Source organism: Anomaloglossus baeobatrachus, chromosome 2 (genome assembly GCF_048569485.1).
Source record: "Anomaloglossus baeobatrachus isolate aAnoBae1 chromosome 2, aAnoBae1.hap1, whole genome shotgun sequence".
Lineage (NCBI taxonomy): Eukaryota > Metazoa > Chordata > Amphibia > Anura > Aromobatidae > Anomaloglossus > Anomaloglossus baeobatrachus.
In genome coordinates, this window is record NC_134354.1 from 699511881 (window position 1) to 699529483 (window position 17603).

Below are 17603 nucleotides of genomic sequence, written 5' to 3' on the forward strand. Positions count from 1 at the left end.
ACAATGCCGGAGCCCAGAAACAACCAAGACACAAGGCAGGAAAGGGGACGATGGGATTATCAGTCCAAATTTTTTAAATATAAAATATAATTATATATGTTACACATACACACTGAAAAAATATGGTGTAAAATGCACTGGATTTTTATAGAATGCACCCCAAATTTACAGAGAAATTAAAACCAAAAAACCCCCCCAACAAAACAATTAGGTCCACCTTGTAATACGGTGGTCTCTTACCGGAAGGTGGGGGCGGCTGCAATGGCAGTTCAGCCATGGGGGGGGTCCCAGATGCTGTGGGGTAGGTAACTTTCAGAAACTGTGGGGCGCTGTGCTGCAAGCGGTGAGGCAGGGGCATCCTTAAGATGTCCGCAGTTCGGGCTTCAAAGAAATGATACCTGGAGTCAGCGCATGCGCAGATTGAGCTATCCGATCAATGACAAGCAGAGATCTCATCTGCGCACGTGCCAACCGGGGGCGCCATTTTCCTTAAGTCCGCTGCTAGGACATCAATGTGCCGGAGGCGGCGTGTCCGCAGATGAGAGCTGAAGCCGAGAGCTCCATCTGTGCATGCGCCGACTCCGGGTGCCATTATTTGAAGCCCACAGAGCAGACATCTTCAGGATGCCCCTGCATCACCGCTCGCAGCACAGTTCCCCGCAGGCCCCAGCTACTCCTCTCCACCACCTTCCAGTAAGGTGCATTTGGATTATAAGACGCACCCCTCATTTCCCTACCAAATTTTTGGGAGGAAAAATGCGTCTTATAAAATTTGAAAAATACGGTATATTAGCATTTACACTTTTTTCTTCTATTAAGCCTCTTTCAGGCCACTAACGCATCAAATTTTTTAATCAGTGTTATATAGTCAACATTCAGTTGTCAGCAAGACGTCCAGCATTGTGGTTGTAATATAATGTCAATAATGTGCCTGTATTACTGCAGCAAAAAGCATTACTGCACCATGTGAATACATCCAGTGAGGATGCACATGGCTTTCTTGCTCATAGCCAGAAGCAGGTTGAACCAGTTATTGGGAAAGGACTTTGTTTTGCCCCCACAATTCCATTTTTGATAACCTGTAAGTCTACAAAACAGGGGAACAGACAAGGACAGCAGTGACGGCCGTGTGCATGGTTAGCATCTGTAATTTTTACTCACATGCTCTCTGAAAATTTGGTCACTAAGCTTGGCTTATCCTGGTTCCGCCTCTGCCTGAACCACCTCTGGATTTTACGTGCATCCCAGTCCAGCTGTTTTGATAGCCCCTCCAGGTGCTTCCCATCGGGACACTGGGGAATAGACAAGAGCAGCGTTACATCACATACACCTCCTGTACGACAAGTGGGTCTTTATTTAAGGCTTGTGCAACTAATAACTGAGTGACACATGCAGTATTGTCCCCCCTCATGTGCTCTTTGTACTCACCATTTGTGTGGCCACATAGGGCACCCCCATATTGTCTTCTCTAAAACCAAGTACAAGTACGCACGTTCAAAACGCGTCTGGTTTAGTGATTTTTTTTCACCAACCCCTCCCTTCACATTTAACCCACAGCGTGATCTGATGCGATTTAGTGTGTTTATGCATTTTTCATTATAGTTTTCAAATTAAGGATTCCTTTAACCTATCCTGAACCCTTTGCCAACCAGAAATGCCCGGTGTCCAATCAGTGCTGGTATCCTTCTCCCCGCCTTCAACCAACAATCAACAGGAAGTGAGCACTCACTTCCTGTTGATAAAATCGTTTGGTCCAAAGGTGGCGAGAAAGAAGCCAGTGCTGATTGGACGCCGGGCTCGCGTGACATCGCCACACCACGTGATTCAGTGTACTGCTGGACCGGTGCGGTACAGGAGGAGAGTATAGGCTTTATTAATTTACCTGGGGAAAACATATGAAATCAGAAGGGTTGTCCTAGTAGTGGACAAACCCTTTAACACTAGAAGTCCCAGAGAGGGGTCATTTAACATTTCTACCATTGAAACCCATATGGAGCTCAAAATTCCTGGGACTTCTAGTGTTTAACATATAAAAGTTTCCGGTCTTACTCACCTGAGGCCATCATCATCTTCTATCACTGTCACTCTGGTTGGTCTTCTGCACTGTGACCTGTCGGCTGCTCCAGTGTTAAATGGAGCGAGACTCTATGAGAGCCTCGTTCTGGCTCTAATAGAGATGTATTGACAGCTTGTGACACAGCTTCTGGCTTAAGGCCAGTCAGTAGTTATGGGCACAAGATGGTGCCGTGGAACTGGAGCATCGTCGGTAGAAGGTGAAGATGCCGGTGGGTGAGAATAAGAGTAGGGACAGCGACCATACGTTAAAAGCACCACGCCATGCGGTAAAGGGAAAAAAAAATGTTGGGGTTGTGCTTTAAACAACCGCTTTAATACTGGTTTCCGATCCCAATGTAGAAAAGTAAAAAGCATATATAACATTGGAGGAACAGAACTAGGTGATCGCACCAGAGAAAAGAACTTGGACGTAATAGTGGATCCCAGACTCAACATCAGCCAACAATGCGGAGCTGCAGCTAAAAAGGCCAACAAAATTCTGGGATGTATCAAGACAGGAGTCGAATCTAGATCAAGAGAGGTAATTATTCGCCTATACTCTGCCCTGGTCAGACCCCACCTAGAATACTGTGTGCAGTTCCAGCCGCCCCAATTCAAGAAAGACATTGATATACTGGAGCAAGTCCAGAGAAGAGCAACCAAGATGGTAGAGGGTCTGCATACAGTGTCATATGAAAACCGGCTACAAGAACTAGGGATGCTTCGTTTGAAAAAGAGAAGGCTGAAAGGAGACTTAATAGTCTACAAATATCTGAAAGGTGGTCACAGTGCAGAGGGAACTACCCTTTGCTCATTAGCACAACGAAGTACAAGAAGCAATGGGATGAAACTTATAGGAAGGAGATTCCGATTAGACATTAGGGAAAAAATTTCTGACAGTGAGGGCAATCAGAGGGTGGAAGAGGCTACCACACGAGGTGGTGAGGGCAGTCAGAGGGTGGAAGAGGCTACCACAGGAGGTGGTGAAGGCAGTCAGGGAGTGGAACAGGCTACCACAGGAGGTGGTGAGGGCAGTCAGGGAGTGGAACAGGCTACCACAGGAGGTTGTGAGCTCTCCATCACTGGAAATCTTCAAGCGGAAACTGGATAAACATATAGCTGGGATGATTTAGGAAAGCCTGCACTCGCAGGGGTTTGGACCCGATGGCCTTTGAGGTCCCTTCAAACTCTACCATTCTATGATTCTATTTCTTAATACCATGAGGAGGTGTTGCTTGATGTAGATAAACATTATGTAATTCACAACTATACTCCAGTGTGATGCGACTATGCAGTTTAGCAGTTTAGATTTTTCTTGCTCATTTAATACGTCACCTCAGCTAATATCTACAGATCCCCAATACACATTATATACAGCCTGGACAATCATATCTCACTTTGGAACATCCACTTTCCTCCAGATATATATTGGGCTTCTTCACACGTTGCACTTTTATAGCTTAACCGTGTGCTATACCCCTGGTCAGGAGACAGAAGGTTTCGGTCATTTCAGCAGCCGATCCTTTTGTTTTCAGGAGATAAGCTTCTGCCGGAGGAGTCACACAGCAGTCTACTTCTCTTTCCAAACAGTAAACACACAAGCTGAACGCTCGCGAATATGGAGTCTGCGGAGAAGGTGCTCATAGGTACGGCCAGCCAAATGGCAGCCATACACTTTAGATGGCCGTGCAGCCACAGCATCGTTCCGCGATTGCTCATCCTGCAGCCCTATTGGCTGACTCCTGTGCGCTCTATGAAAATGTCGCTGGATGACATGTCGGCTGGCGGTTTATCTTCCCCGACAGTAGGCATACATCCCCATATATTAAATGGTCAGCCAAAGCCATCAATATTTTCAGGTACGGTGGACATTTAGCTAAGGTGTATGTGGGGCTTAACCCTTCCTGGGCTACTGAGGCTGGGATGCCCACCTTGGTCAGAAAGATCACAGGAGAACCCATTATGGAAGCAATAAGCAGTCCACAAGGATCAATCACATCCCGCCGTTATTGTGTTACATAGTCCTATTCACGGCAGGACAAAGCCTAAGGATTTATCTGATGTACGACAATGAGCACATCTGCCCATCTGACTATACCTACGAATATGACACCGACTGCTCCGATGAACGCCACCGGTGCACAGAACACACGTGTTTACTCTGTCTGCAGGCCGTATGTATAATGAGAGGGAATAATCAAGAGATGAATGGAGAGGCTCCAGGGAATACAGTTTACAGAAATGTATTCAGCCTCCATGTAAACAGATATTATGTCTCCAGGTAATGTACTGACATTGGCTCAGAATCTGACTGAAGGCCCCGTCACACAGATAAATCTTTGGCAGATCTGTGGTTGCAGTGAAATCATGGACATATTGTTCCATTTGTACACAGCCACAAACCTGGCACTGATTGTCCACAATTTCACTGTAACCACAGATCTGCCGCAGATTTATCTCTGTGTGTGACAGGGCCTTAAGGCCTTGTTCCCATCACAATAAACCCTTCAGTCATACAGATTTGTTGGGATTACTGCTCAATGTATATCTTCATTGGACATCTCTAAAATATTAATGTGTGCACCACTCCGGCTGCACGTGGCCAGACCCTTTAAAGAGTTGTCTAAAACTTTCTTCAGGAGCGCACCGCTCCTCTGCTTCTTCCTTGCCGGGGGGGGGTCAGTGAACTCCTGATGATCAATAGTTCAGACGAGCAGTATGGTCATTTCACTGATCTAAACCAAACTCCTTCCAATGCTACAGACAAGAGGGAACAAAGAAGAGCACACGGGGCACTAATGTTGGCTAGATTCAGGAATCCAGCCAGCTTCAAAGCAGTGCTTGCAAGCAATATCACAAAGAGCTTGTAAGCGCTGCAATCCATAGCTGGAAAACCAGCAATCTCTGACAGACTGCCAAGGATGCCACTAAGGCCCTGTGCCCACGGGAGCTTGTTCATGTGGATTTTGCCGCGGAAAGCCTACAGATTTATCTGGATTTTCCAGATAAATCCGCAGGTTTCAGCATGTACAGACACTCCCCATGTTATCCTATGGGACATGGGGAGTGTGTGTCCACGTTGCGGAATGTGCGGCTGCGGAATATGCTGCGGATCTCCCGCAGCCGCACATAGCTGCATGTCAATTATTCCTGCGGATTTACCTGCGGAAATCTGCCTTGGTCCCATACTTACCTGCCTTGATAGCAGACACCAGAGTCACTTTCCCGCGGTGGAGCCAGGAGCAGGAAGCAGGAGGTGGGCGGGGCCTGCACGAGCTCCGGTCATGTGACAGCCGGAGCTAGTTCAGGCCCACCTACCTTCTCCTGCACACTGTACAGTGCAGACGCTGACGGAGTGACCCGGCCGCCGGAGAGAAGTGCTGCGTGATGGAGGTAAGTATGAACGCCCCGATCACTCAGCACTTGTTCTGCATTGAGGATGCAGTGCTGAAGCCATGGTACTGTATCCTCAATGCAGAATGACCGCACCATATCCGCAGGACATTTCGCAATAAAACCGCAGCATGTAAACAGACAAAGTTGTGCTGCGGTTTTCTGGGAACTCCTGCGGAATGTCCTGCGGATATAACCGCAGGACACTTTCCCCGTGGGCACATAGCCTTAGGCTACTTTCACACATCAGTTTTTTGGCATCATGCACAATCCAGCGTGTGTCTGATGCAACGGATGCGGCGCAGAATATGGAAAAACGGATGCGCCTGATCCTTTTTTTTTTTTTTACGGATATGGCACATCCGTTTTTGCATCCGTTTCGTCCGTTTTTGTTTTTTTTTTTGCTGGATCCGTTTTTTTTTTTTTTTTTTTTTTTTTTTTTTTTTAAATAAATTGGAGCATGCTCAGTTTACAAAAACTGATCTGGCGGCCGCATCCGTTTCGTGCCGCATTACACCGGATCCAGCGTCCATAGGCTTCCATTGTAAATCACGCCGCATCCGGCGCAATGCGGTTGTTTGTCAGAGACAAAAAACGTTACAAGAGACATTCCATCCGGCCGCTGCATTAGCCAATTACGACAGATCCGGCAAAAGCCGGATGCAACTCAAGGCCATCAGGCACAATCTGGCGCTAATACAAATCAATGGGGATAAAACGGATCCGGCGCCGGATCAGTTTTATCCGTTCTTTTCCGGATTGTGCCTGATGGGAAAAAAACTGATGTGTGAAAGTAGCCTAAACCAGGCCATGAGCAGTAAACCAACACACACACACACACACACACAATCGGGCCAAATAAATCACATTGGCTTTAAATGAGATGCACCAAATATTTTTCCACTATTTTAAATAGCAGGACTCTTCTATCTGGAGACGTCAAGGAACTTAAGGAAATCAAACATGTGTACAAGATCTCTTTTTCAAGCGGGTCTGCTCCTTCCAAAGACGCCAAGCGGTTAAAAGTGACCTGACCATTATTCAGGCATTTTCTGATCTGAAGAGGAACACAAGTCAATATATCCACCCGCTACCCACATGATCGAGTACAAGGTGCAAAGCATGCCGATAACAAATCTTATTACCCAACAGGACCAAGTGGGAGAGTTTGTCTCCCTGATACCGTTCTGACATTTCACACCCATGTGCCAATGTCTCACAAAATACTGTCCTCGAGAAAAAACAAGAAACTCTGACCTAACGATCGATCTGAACTATGGAACACACGGGAGTAGGCCCCTAATCAAGGGTTTGTGCCAAGTAGGGAAGATATCACCTTAGAATATTGTGATGGTGGAACATGGTGAGTTGTGTAATTTTGTGTAGGTTCGTATTTTAGGTGTGGTGCTCTGTCCATTCCGTGGACATTGTCCTGTTAAGTTAATCACCCCTTGCCGGGATTTTGTCCCCAAGACTGGGGGAGGGGGTCTGGGATCCACCAAACTCTCTGCCTACCTGGGAGATTATTCAGTCTGAGAAAGAAGAGAGAAGGAGTAAGATTGATCCTCTGGGGAGAAGCTGAAGCTACAGGCAGCCCCCCCCAAAGAGCCATTGATAAACCTCGATTTCCCTGGAAAAGGGCTGCTGGAGGATTGTGACTCATCCCCAGGACATTTATCCCATTACTGGACTATTTTACCCCCTGTGTGGTGGATTATTTGATGGACCTTCTGGATTGCATGGAATGAATATTCTTTGGATTGTTCAATCATCTCTCACTCTGTTGATTGGGATATCGGAGAAATCATGACAAATATCCTCGTTATTATAGGGATGAGACCCTTACCTCTTGTTCGGATAGGAGTTAAATTATTAATTGCTGGGGGTCAGACCAGTGGGGGTCAGGCATGCACCAACCCGCTCTAATGCTTGTCTATGGGACTGCTGGAGACCGCCAAGGACACCGCTCAGCCAATAGACGTTTTCAGAATTACTGATGGGTCATGTTTTGCCATCTAAGGCCCTGTGCGCACTTGAAAATGGAATTCTCTTAAGAAAATTCCGCAGGCTCTGAAAGATTTCCGCACCCGCAGAAAGAAAAAAAAAAAAAAAAAAAAAAAAAACGCAAAAAAAAACCGCACCGAAAACCGCATGCGTTTTGTTGCGTTTTTTCCACAGGTTGGTACATGTGTTTTAATGCATTAAATGCAATAAAGCACATTGAATGAAGAAAAAAAAAAAAAAAAAAAAAAAAAAAAAAGGTCATTTCCATCTGCGATAGATAAATAACTAGATAATAGATAGAGGGATAGATGATCAATAGATAGAGTCCCTGTGAGGAGACACACTGCAGTTCTCACGAGCGGTAATGTGTTCACATTACTGACCGTGAGAAATGACCTGTGGTTACCTCTGCAGTCTTGTTGCGAAGCTGCATCCAGTACAGTGTGTCAGACGCGGCTGCAGCAGTCTGCAAGCATCGTGGGACCTGTGTGGATTACGCCGGAGCTGTGTGTTGGGAGGGGTTAATAAAATGGTGAAAGAGGGGGCTTTTTTGCCATTTTATTTAAAAATAAAGGATTTTTCGTGGCATGCGTTTATTCACTTTACTTACTTTTGCCATGATTAAGCCTGGACTTAGTGACAGCGCATCGCTGTCACTAACTCGTTAGTTATTACCCCGATTGCCACCGCATCACGGCAATCTGGAAAAGCCAGGGACACTCCGGGACTGTCGCATAATGGATGCGACAGTCCCAGGACAGCTGCTGGCTGATATTCTCGGCTGCGTGGGGGGGGGGGGGGATTAACCCAGGCCCTCGCCCTCCTCAGCCTGAGAATACCAGGCCGCCGCTGTGTGTTTACCTCGGCTGGACGGTAAAAGTACGGCGGAGCCCACGTTTTTTGTTTGTTTTTTTTTTTATTTGTAATATGTACGTTTGATTTCTATGTGTATTCTATATGTCTGTGTGTGAGTGCGATGTGTGTGTGTTTACTCTCTGCTCCGCTTCCTCTTCTTGTCATAATGACATCACTTCCCTGCAAAACGCAGGGCAGTGATGAACATTATATCCCGAAAAACGCAAAATATCGCAGGGACTAACGCAATGAAACGCAATGAACCGCCCAGAATTTGCTGCCTGCGTTATTCCCTGCGGGATTTCATGATTACATTACAGTCAATGGAGTGAAATGCTGCAGCTATCTGCGGAAAAAAAGTGACGTGAAATTGTTTTTGCTGCGGGAATCCCGCAGCAAAACCTGTAGCTGTCAAAATCCGCCCAGTGCGCACAGCATTTGTTTTTCCCATAGGATTTGCTGGTGAATCACTGCAGAGATGTTATGAACATTTTCTGCAGCGAAACATGCAGCAAAACCGCAGGTAATCCGCGGGAAATTCTGTCTAGTGCGCACAGGGCCTAAGGGTCTCTGCACATGTTGCAGACTTGTCATGTTTTTTTTTCTGTGCAGATTTGTCACAATTTTCTGATGCCAGCAAAGTGAATGAGAATTCTTAAGTGTGTTGCACACATTGCTGCTATTCTTTCAGATTTGGTGCAGATTTATATCTGGAGGATGTCAAGGCTTTCAGTGTCTTTGCTGCAGATTTAACTTGCACTAGAGGAAAATATCTGCAAAACGCCCCGGACACTTGTCAAAAAGGTGCGTTTTTCCTGCCAAGAGATGACAACATTTCTACATCAAATACCATAAGGCTACATGCGCACGCTGCGTTTTTTGTTGCATTTTTTGGCTGCAGTTTTGTTGTCAGAACTTTGCCATTTGACTTCCAAGCAATGTCTATGAGAAGTCAGATCTGCTGTGTGCACATTGCAGTTTGTCAGCGGGGTTTTTTTTTTTTGGTTTTTTTTTTACAAACGTTTGTGTAAGAAAAGAAAAAGAAGCAGCATGTTCATTGTTCTTGCGTTTTTGTCAACATTTGTCACCTATTGAAATCAATGAGGGCATGAAAAACGCAAGGAAAAAACGCATGCTATCAATTTGGTGCTTTTTTGGCACCAAAAACGCACCTACATTACAAGCGTTTGGTTTTTTTTAGGCTGCTTTCACACTACGTTTTTTTAACATCCGTCCTGAACGTTTTTTTTAACGCAAAAATGGATCCAGTGGAAATGCGTTTTCATTTCAATGCATTTGCAATGGACTCGCGTCAAAATGCGTTCACCTGCGTTTGCGTGCGTTCTAGTGAGGATCCAGCGAGTTGCTGTTTAACATTTTTCAAAAACGCTACTTGTAGCGTTTTTGAGCTGCGTCCAAATACTGCAAATTGCTGGATCCTGACTAAACAGCAATTTGCTGGATCCTGCTTGCTCTACTGAGCATGCCCAGAAACCAGCCTCGGGTGATCTGTCCCTCCCCCGCCGTCCCTCCCCCGCCGTCCCTCCCCCGCCGTCCCTCCCCCGCCGTCCCTCCCCCGCCGTCCCTCCCCCTCCGTCCCTCCCCCGCCCCCTCCGTCCCTCCCCCGCCCCCTCCCCCTCCGTCCCTCCCCCGCCCCCTCCCCCTCCGTCCCTCCCTTGCCCCCTCCCCCTCCGTCCCTCCCCCGCCCCCTCCCCCTGTCCCTCCCCCGCCCCCTCCCCCTCTGTCTCTCCCCCGCCCCCTCCCCCTCTGTCTCTCCCCCGCCCCCTCCCCCTCTGTCTCTCCCCCGCCCCCTCCCCCTCTGTCTCTCCCCCGCCTGCGCTCTGAAGCGCACATTTTCGGTGCGGTGCAGAGCGCACACGTGCGCACATAGCCTAAGACATTTCCAAGCGCTCTGTGGTGACAAGGTGCAGTTTTGGTACGTTTTGGTGCAGCGAGCGCATGTAGCCTAAGGATATGTCAGTGAGCTCTGCGGCACCGTATAGTCATTACTGTAAGGTATGATTTTTATATCACCTTTCTGACATGTAATAATTAGAAAACGTGGACTCCAGGATTTATTAGTGGCACGCGGCTCTTTATACATCAGCTTCCCAGAGCCTGCAGGTAAAGACAAGTAAAGGTGTAATTTATGGATCCCCATAAATCCGACTCGCTACACAAATCACTTCATATTTATACGGAGCTTGGCAATCTTCTAACTCATTCATATAAAGAAATGCCAATCTCCTAGCAACTTACGCAGCCTGTACCCACAGCATATGGGTGGCGCCTTCATTCAGCAGTAGAGACAATGGGTTTCAATCTGACCAGGGCACGGGTTCGCCCAGCATTTTAAATATGTCAATTGGCCCTAATCCTTGTAGATAAAGAAAGAGCCACACAGGGCCAGAGGATGAAGTGAGCGATCTGTACGGCACGGCAGACTATGTTGTTGCTATAGTATGAAAAAATAGGTTATCACAGGGGCAGCGCAGGGGAGAGATTACATCATTGATCAGTAAATTGGGAGCGTGGCTGTAATCACAGCCTTGCACTAAAAGCATTTTTTGTGACGTACAGTCCCTTAAAGAGGTTTTCTCCAAGAACAAAGTTAAAATTAAACTTCATTTTAATCAATAGACCTTGGAATAATAATACGCTCCACAACTGGATGTGTAAAGAAAAAGGTTCCTGTGCTGAGATCTTCTAGATGTGGTCCTGCTGTGTACTGTGTAATGGCCGTGTCTGACTGTACAGAGATCCTACTATTCTATCCTATCAGACTATTTTAACTCTTTACTGATCGGTCTCCCTCTGACCAAACTTTCTCCTCTCCAATCCATCCTGAACACAGCAACCAGGGTCATATTCCTGCCCAGCCACTTCACTGATTCCTCCTCCTTGTGCCAGCCATTGCACTGGTTACCCACCAGCTACAGAATACAATATAAACTTATATTTCTCACCCACAAAACCCTCCACAGTTCTGCGTCACCTTATATCTCATACCTCATCTCTGTCCATCATCCTACCCACCCCCCCTGCGTTCCGCAAATGATCTTAGACTAACATCCTCCATAATATGAACCTCACACCTTCGTCTCCAACACTTTTCCCGTGCTGTGCCAGTTTTCTGGAAGTCACTACCCCAAAGAACGCGACTAATATCCAGTACCCTAGTTTTTAAGCGTGCATTAAAAACACATCTCTTCAGACCAGCTTATCATAACTTACCAACCTAAATATCCCTGCCCCGCCTTGTAAAAGCTATTCATAACCTTCTCACTCCTACTTCTATCCTCACATCATGCATACAATCAATAGCTCGCAAGTGCACTTATATAAGGTTACTGTCTAATGACCGGATCATTCAACTTTATATGAAATCAATGATTTATCAAAACGATGGCCAGACATTACAAGTGTGCTTTACCTTTTGTGTCCCCCTCTTCCCCCATAGATTGTAAGCTTGCGTGCAGGGCCCTCATTCCTACTGTAGATGCTGAACTATGTGCTATTTTGTTGTTTGTTTCTGTACAGCCGCCATTTGATTGTAAAGCGCTGCGGAATATGTTGGCGCTATCAAAATAAACTTTATTATTATCCTACCACATCTCCTGAGCAGGGGACAATGCAATGAAAGATGCTGCAAACGCTGGGCAAAGCGCCATCTGCAGTCACTGACCTTTGTGATGGATATGAAGACTTTTTCTAGGATTGCATTGGGCTGAGCTTTTCGGGGTCCAGTGCCCTGGAGACCCAGTTGTAGTGCACATGGCTTAGCAAGAAACCTGGAAAAGACATGAACATCCAATCAAAACCAATATTACTATAATAATTCTGAACCTTTAAAGGATACCAGCTTGGGCATGTTAAAACTAGCCAGGTCATGGGATAGCAGCTACAGTGCCGAGTAAAAAACACATTTTTGTTTATTCCTCTTTTTTGCAGAGCTATTAGCTTGTAAAGCTTAGGTTATAAATTGAACTGGACATTACCAGAGATTTGTCTCTGATTGGTCAGTCTCATGCAGGGGAAGAAGTACACCCAATCATATGAAAGCAACATCATGCAGGGGAGAAGAGAACCGCCCTCCCCTCACTGATCTTCATAACCAATGTGTCAAGATACAGCAGAGCAGAGCCATGTTTTTTTTTTTGTTCCTCCTCTCCGTTGCAGAGATATTAGCTTGTAAAGCTTAGGTTATAAATTGAACTGGGTGTTACCAGAGATTTGTCTCTGTAGGTGTGTACTTTTTCCCCTGCATGACACTAACCAATCATATACAGCCAGCATCATGCAGGGGAGAAGAGTACGGCCCTCTTCTCACTGATCTCCATAGTCACTGTGTAAAGTTACAGCAGAGCAGACCTATGTATCATTACTAACACTTCTAGATCTCATTTGACAGCAGTTAGTGTGGGGGACGGTGAGTGCTGACAGAACCATGAGATAAGATCTGCCAGGGTTTGTAATGATGCAGCAGAGGTGAGTTATGTATCCACACAGCAAGTGCAGAGATCAGTGAGGAGAGAAGGGTGTGTTCTCTTCTGTATAAGGCCTCCTGCTTAAGATTGGTTAACCTCATGCAAGGTGATAAAGTATTCACCCCCCCCAAACAAATCGCCGGAAATGCTCACTTGAACTATAACAAATTATAACCTAAACTTTACAAGCTGATAATTTCTCTTCACTGTTGGGGAGTTAACAAAAAACTACGTTTTATGCAGCTCTTCAGCCACTATTCCATCAGGAGGCCAATTTAACACGCTCAAACTGGTGAAAGGTCCTCTTTAGACAATTAGCAAGTCTCACATTTCTGCGGATGTGCCAAGCACTCCGCTAAATTATGTATGTTTCCTTGCAATTATAAATTAAGTAAAGTGCTTTAAAATTTCACATTGAAATTAGAGAAAATGGTTAAGAGTCTAAAATGGATTTGTGGTAAAAGTTTTCTCCTTTCCTTATAAGTTTATAGAAAGGATTTATGGTGACCTTGCTCACTAGCAGGTTACTGTAAAACTAATATTACTGCTATTTTAAAAAGGGATGGTCCACTACACAGTGGCCACAGTGACGAAAAGCTGTGACGGAAGGCTTTTACTAAAATCCTGTCTATGCTGCCTGTGAGCGCCATCACTGTCCTCTCAACCCCATCATGTGACCCGGGCTGCAGTGACCTCTGATGTCCGGTGATGTCACGTCAACATCCGGAATTGGAAGTTGACCCGGCATCACCGAGGCGAGACCCAGTCTCAGTGAGTGACTGGGCTGTGGGTACAAATTCACCGCACATCACAGCCCAGCATCGCTCGTGTTTGCGGCGCTCTGTGGTGAAGGAGAGAACACGCAAGATGATAGGCTGTGATGTGTGGTGAAACTCCGTCCACAGCCCAGTCACTCATGGAGACTGGGGCCCGCCTCGGTGATGCCGGGTCAACATCCAATTCAGGAAGTTGAAATGACATCATCGGACACCAGAGGTCACTGCAGCCGGGGATGGGGGGTGGGGTGGGGGGGGGTGTCACGTAACATGGGCTGAGTGGACAGCGATAGCACCGCTCACAGGCAGCATGGAAAACAAAAGGTGTTTACAAAAAGCCTTCTGTCACAGCTTTACATCAATGTGGCCGCTGTGCTTTATAGTGGACCACACCTTCCATGCCAGGGACTTCTAATACGTTCTTAGGCTATGTGCGCACGTCGCGTAAAAACATGCAGTTACGCTGCGCTTTGTAGCGCAGCGTAACTGCATGCGTCCTGCGTCCCCTGCACAGTCTATGGAGATTGTGCAGGGGCTGTGCGCACGTGGCGTTTAAGAGCGCAGCGCTTCGGCTACTGCCGAAGCACTGCGCAAAAAGAAGTGACATGTCACTTCTTTCCTGCGCTTTGCCGGCAGCTCCTGCTCTGTCTATGGCAGGAGCTGCAGGCAGAGCGCATGGAATCGGCGCTCACTACGGACATTTCTGCAGCGATCTAAAGCGCACATGTGCTCTTCAGATCGCTGCAGAAATTTCTGCAGGGCTTGTACGCAACGTGCGCACATAGCCTTACAGGGTGTGCAACTCAGCAGGCAAGGACACTGTACATTTTTTATAGCATTGTGTCCTTAAAGACGGACACTGAAATGATAATGCAATTTATCCAATTTAGTGAATGCCCAAAAAAAAAAAAAAAAAAAAGTCAAAAATCACTGCTTTTATGCAATGTTTAAAAAAAGAAAAAAAAAAAAAAAAAGTTATATATAGCCCAAAATAAAATTCTGAAAACGACAACTCGTACTGCCAAAAATAAGCTACACCAACAGAGAAATAAAATTAATGTCTCCAAGAATATCGCGCCAAAAATTTATATTAGTTTTTCCAATGTGTTTTTTTTTTATTGTTCAAGCATTGGAAAACAGAAATAAAACAATCTGGCATCTCCTTATTCATACTGACACATGGTATAAAGTTGTCATTTATGCCACAAAAATCAGCATAAAAACGTGCAACTTCTCAGCCACGCGCAGAGTAAGGTGCGACCACACGTTGCATTTTTGTGTAAAAAAAAATAAAAAATATAGCAGCAATACATAAATAATGCAGCATTTTACTTGATCAGCAAAGTGAATGATAAATCATAGGCACATGCTGCATATTTTTTTCCTTGCAGATATGAAGCCACTTCTGCAGCAATTCATTTAGCGTTTTTCAACCATTGAAGTATGGGGAAGGGGGGAAATATTTAAAAACTTAAGTATTTTATGCAGCATTAATCCTGCCACGCTTGGCAGAAAAAAAACGCTGCATAAGAAAAACATTTTTATCTTTTTTGGCCATTCTTTAGAATGAGCGCAAAGCGCGGCAAAAATGCTGAAAAAAGGGACGTGTCACAGATATAAAACAGCTTCAAATCTGCAAAGAAAAAAAAAAATCAGCCTTCACTTTCTAGGGGCAAGAAAAATGCTGCAAAAATGTGACATCTGAACATAGCGTAAATAAGGCTATGTGCGCACGTGTGCGTATTGCATGCAGTTACGCTGCGTTCTGCACCGCAGCGTAACTGCATGCGTCCTGCGTCCCCTGCACAGTCTATGGAGATTGTGCAGGAGCCGTGCGCACGTGGCATATTAGAACGCAGCGATTCGGCTGCTGCCCGAATCGCTGCGTTCTAAGGCTATGTGCCCACGCTGCGGATTTTGCGCGGATTTTGCCGCGGATTTCCCGAAAATCTGCAGCAGCGGCACTTCCAAGCCATTTCAATGGCATTTTGGAAATGCTGTGTCCATGCTGCGGATTTTTCCGCCGCGGATTTTGATCCGGAAAAATCTGCAGCATGTCAATTGTTTGGTGCAGATTTGGTGCGGATTTTTGGTTTTGAATGGGGAAAAAAAAAAAATCCGCATCAAAATCCGCGGCAAATCCGCAGGTGCGGATTTGCCGCGAAAGTCGCGGATTTTCAGGCAGAAAAATCCGCAGGTACATGCTACCGTGGACACAGCCTTAGAAGTGACATGTCACTTCTTCCGTGCGGTTTGCATGCTGTCTATAGGGAGAGGCAGCATGCAGAGCGCACGTTCTCTGCCGGCACCATGCGCTTCAGAACGGAGCTTTTCAGCTGCGCTCTGAAGCGCACCTTTTAGGTGCGGTGCAGAGCGCACATAGCCTAAGTTTTATGTGAAATACTGATCAGCCTATTAGTATCGCAGGTTACCAGGCTCGGATACAAGCGTACCCACACCCATTTTAGACAGATGCCAAAACCTAACCACAGCCGTAACCACCAGTAAATCACCAGGACAGACGCACACACGGGAAACCTTAACTCAATATTTCCCTCCGCTTCCTGTAAGCCTCACCAGCCGCACCTCGCTCTTAGCGCCACAAGATGAAATGTCACATCCACGTGTCCGTCTTGGAGCCATAGTGAAAGCCTTACATTAAAAGCCTCCGAGAACCATTTGTGATCCATTGGAACAAACATCAAATTGCGCACACTGTCTGCTCAGACCACCTTACTGACACTAGCGCACTTGGTGGATATTTGCTTCTGCTTGTTCTTTACCCTTTCTTGTTTTAGGTTTGGTTTTGTAATTTTAAATTTAGAAGACATTCAAGTATTTTTATATCAATCTTAACCTCTGTAAATACAAACCACTGACGAGATGGGAAACATTACCTTCCATCCCAGGAAACCTGGGCAATAATTAGGGAATATTCAGATGACGGCATTATCGGGGGGATTTTTGAGGTAAAGTCCACATCCCACATATATGAATGGGGTTTTACCAAACTTATTAACTTGTATTGGAAAGTTTCAGAAAAATAAAAGCAAAGTAGTGTACTGTCAGTTATGGGCAGAAAACGCTATAATTCCCCTCAGTCAAATTATGGGGCTAATCCTCATGCAGAGCAATAAGGAAATCAACAAGACAAATCTGAGGGTCAACCTGTCCGACATCTATGGTGTCAGATAGTAACGGAGGGGAGGACATCCACCGGGGGAGACAACACTAAGGCCATGTGCACACATTGACTATTTGGTGAGGTTTTTACCTCAGTATTTGTAGCCAAAACCAGGCATGGAACCATCAGAGGAAAAGTATAAAATAGAGACACGGGCACCACTGCTGCATTTCTTACCCACTCCTGGTTTTGACTTACACATACTGAGGTAAAAAAACCTCTCCAAATACTGACCGTGTGCATGTGGCCTTACCGAGCATCAGCCTCCTAGCAGCAGACTGTACATCTATGGTGCCGAGTCCAACATAATCAACGGGAAATATGGCCGACAATCCGTCCCATGGTCATCATCCTAAGGCTGCAGTCACACATCCTTGTGATGTCCGGTTCTTTCTTAGAACACAGACTCTGATCAGCGACCCACACAATTTTTATAACTGAACCAAGTATCGGGTCCATCAGACTCAAAGTACGTCCTATTCTCATCCATTCTGCAGATCAGAATCAGCCATTAAAGTCTATGGAGATTCGTATAGTTTTTCCATTCCATTTTCACTCATTTTTAACTGATCCATTAAAGAGTCAGTGAATTAAAAAAAAATAAATGCTCAATTACTTGCTTCAGTGGAAAAAAACAGATGAGGGGGAAAAAAAAAATAAATTGTAAGGCTATGTTCACACGCTGCATCTTTTTTGTCAGATGCACCACGCAATGCGTTTTTCCCACATTTTGCCCAATGCGTTTAAGTCAAATCTACTGACTGCAAGGGCTCAAAAACGCAAAAATAATAGACATGCTGCATCTTGAAAAATGCAGCCAAGATGGAGCGAACAAAAGATGCCCAATGT

General features: G+C 45.7%; 1 protein-coding gene across 2 annotated transcripts in view; it reads right to left on the bottom strand.

Annotated features, from left to right (window-relative positions):
• CERS5 (ceramide synthase 5) overlaps window positions 1-17603 on the bottom strand; it is an 81474-nt gene that overhangs the window by 41528 nt on the left and 22343 nt on the right. For both annotated transcript variants that reach the window (XM_075337260.1, XM_075337261.1), the window contains exons 2-3: window positions 11993-12098; window positions 1162-1292 (exon numbers count right to left, since the gene is read on the bottom strand). In XM_075337260.1, the coding sequence (XP_075193375.1) occupies window positions 1162-1292; window positions 11993-12098 (237 nt within the window). The remainder of the gene's footprint in view (window positions 1-1161; window positions 1293-11992; window positions 12099-17603) is intronic.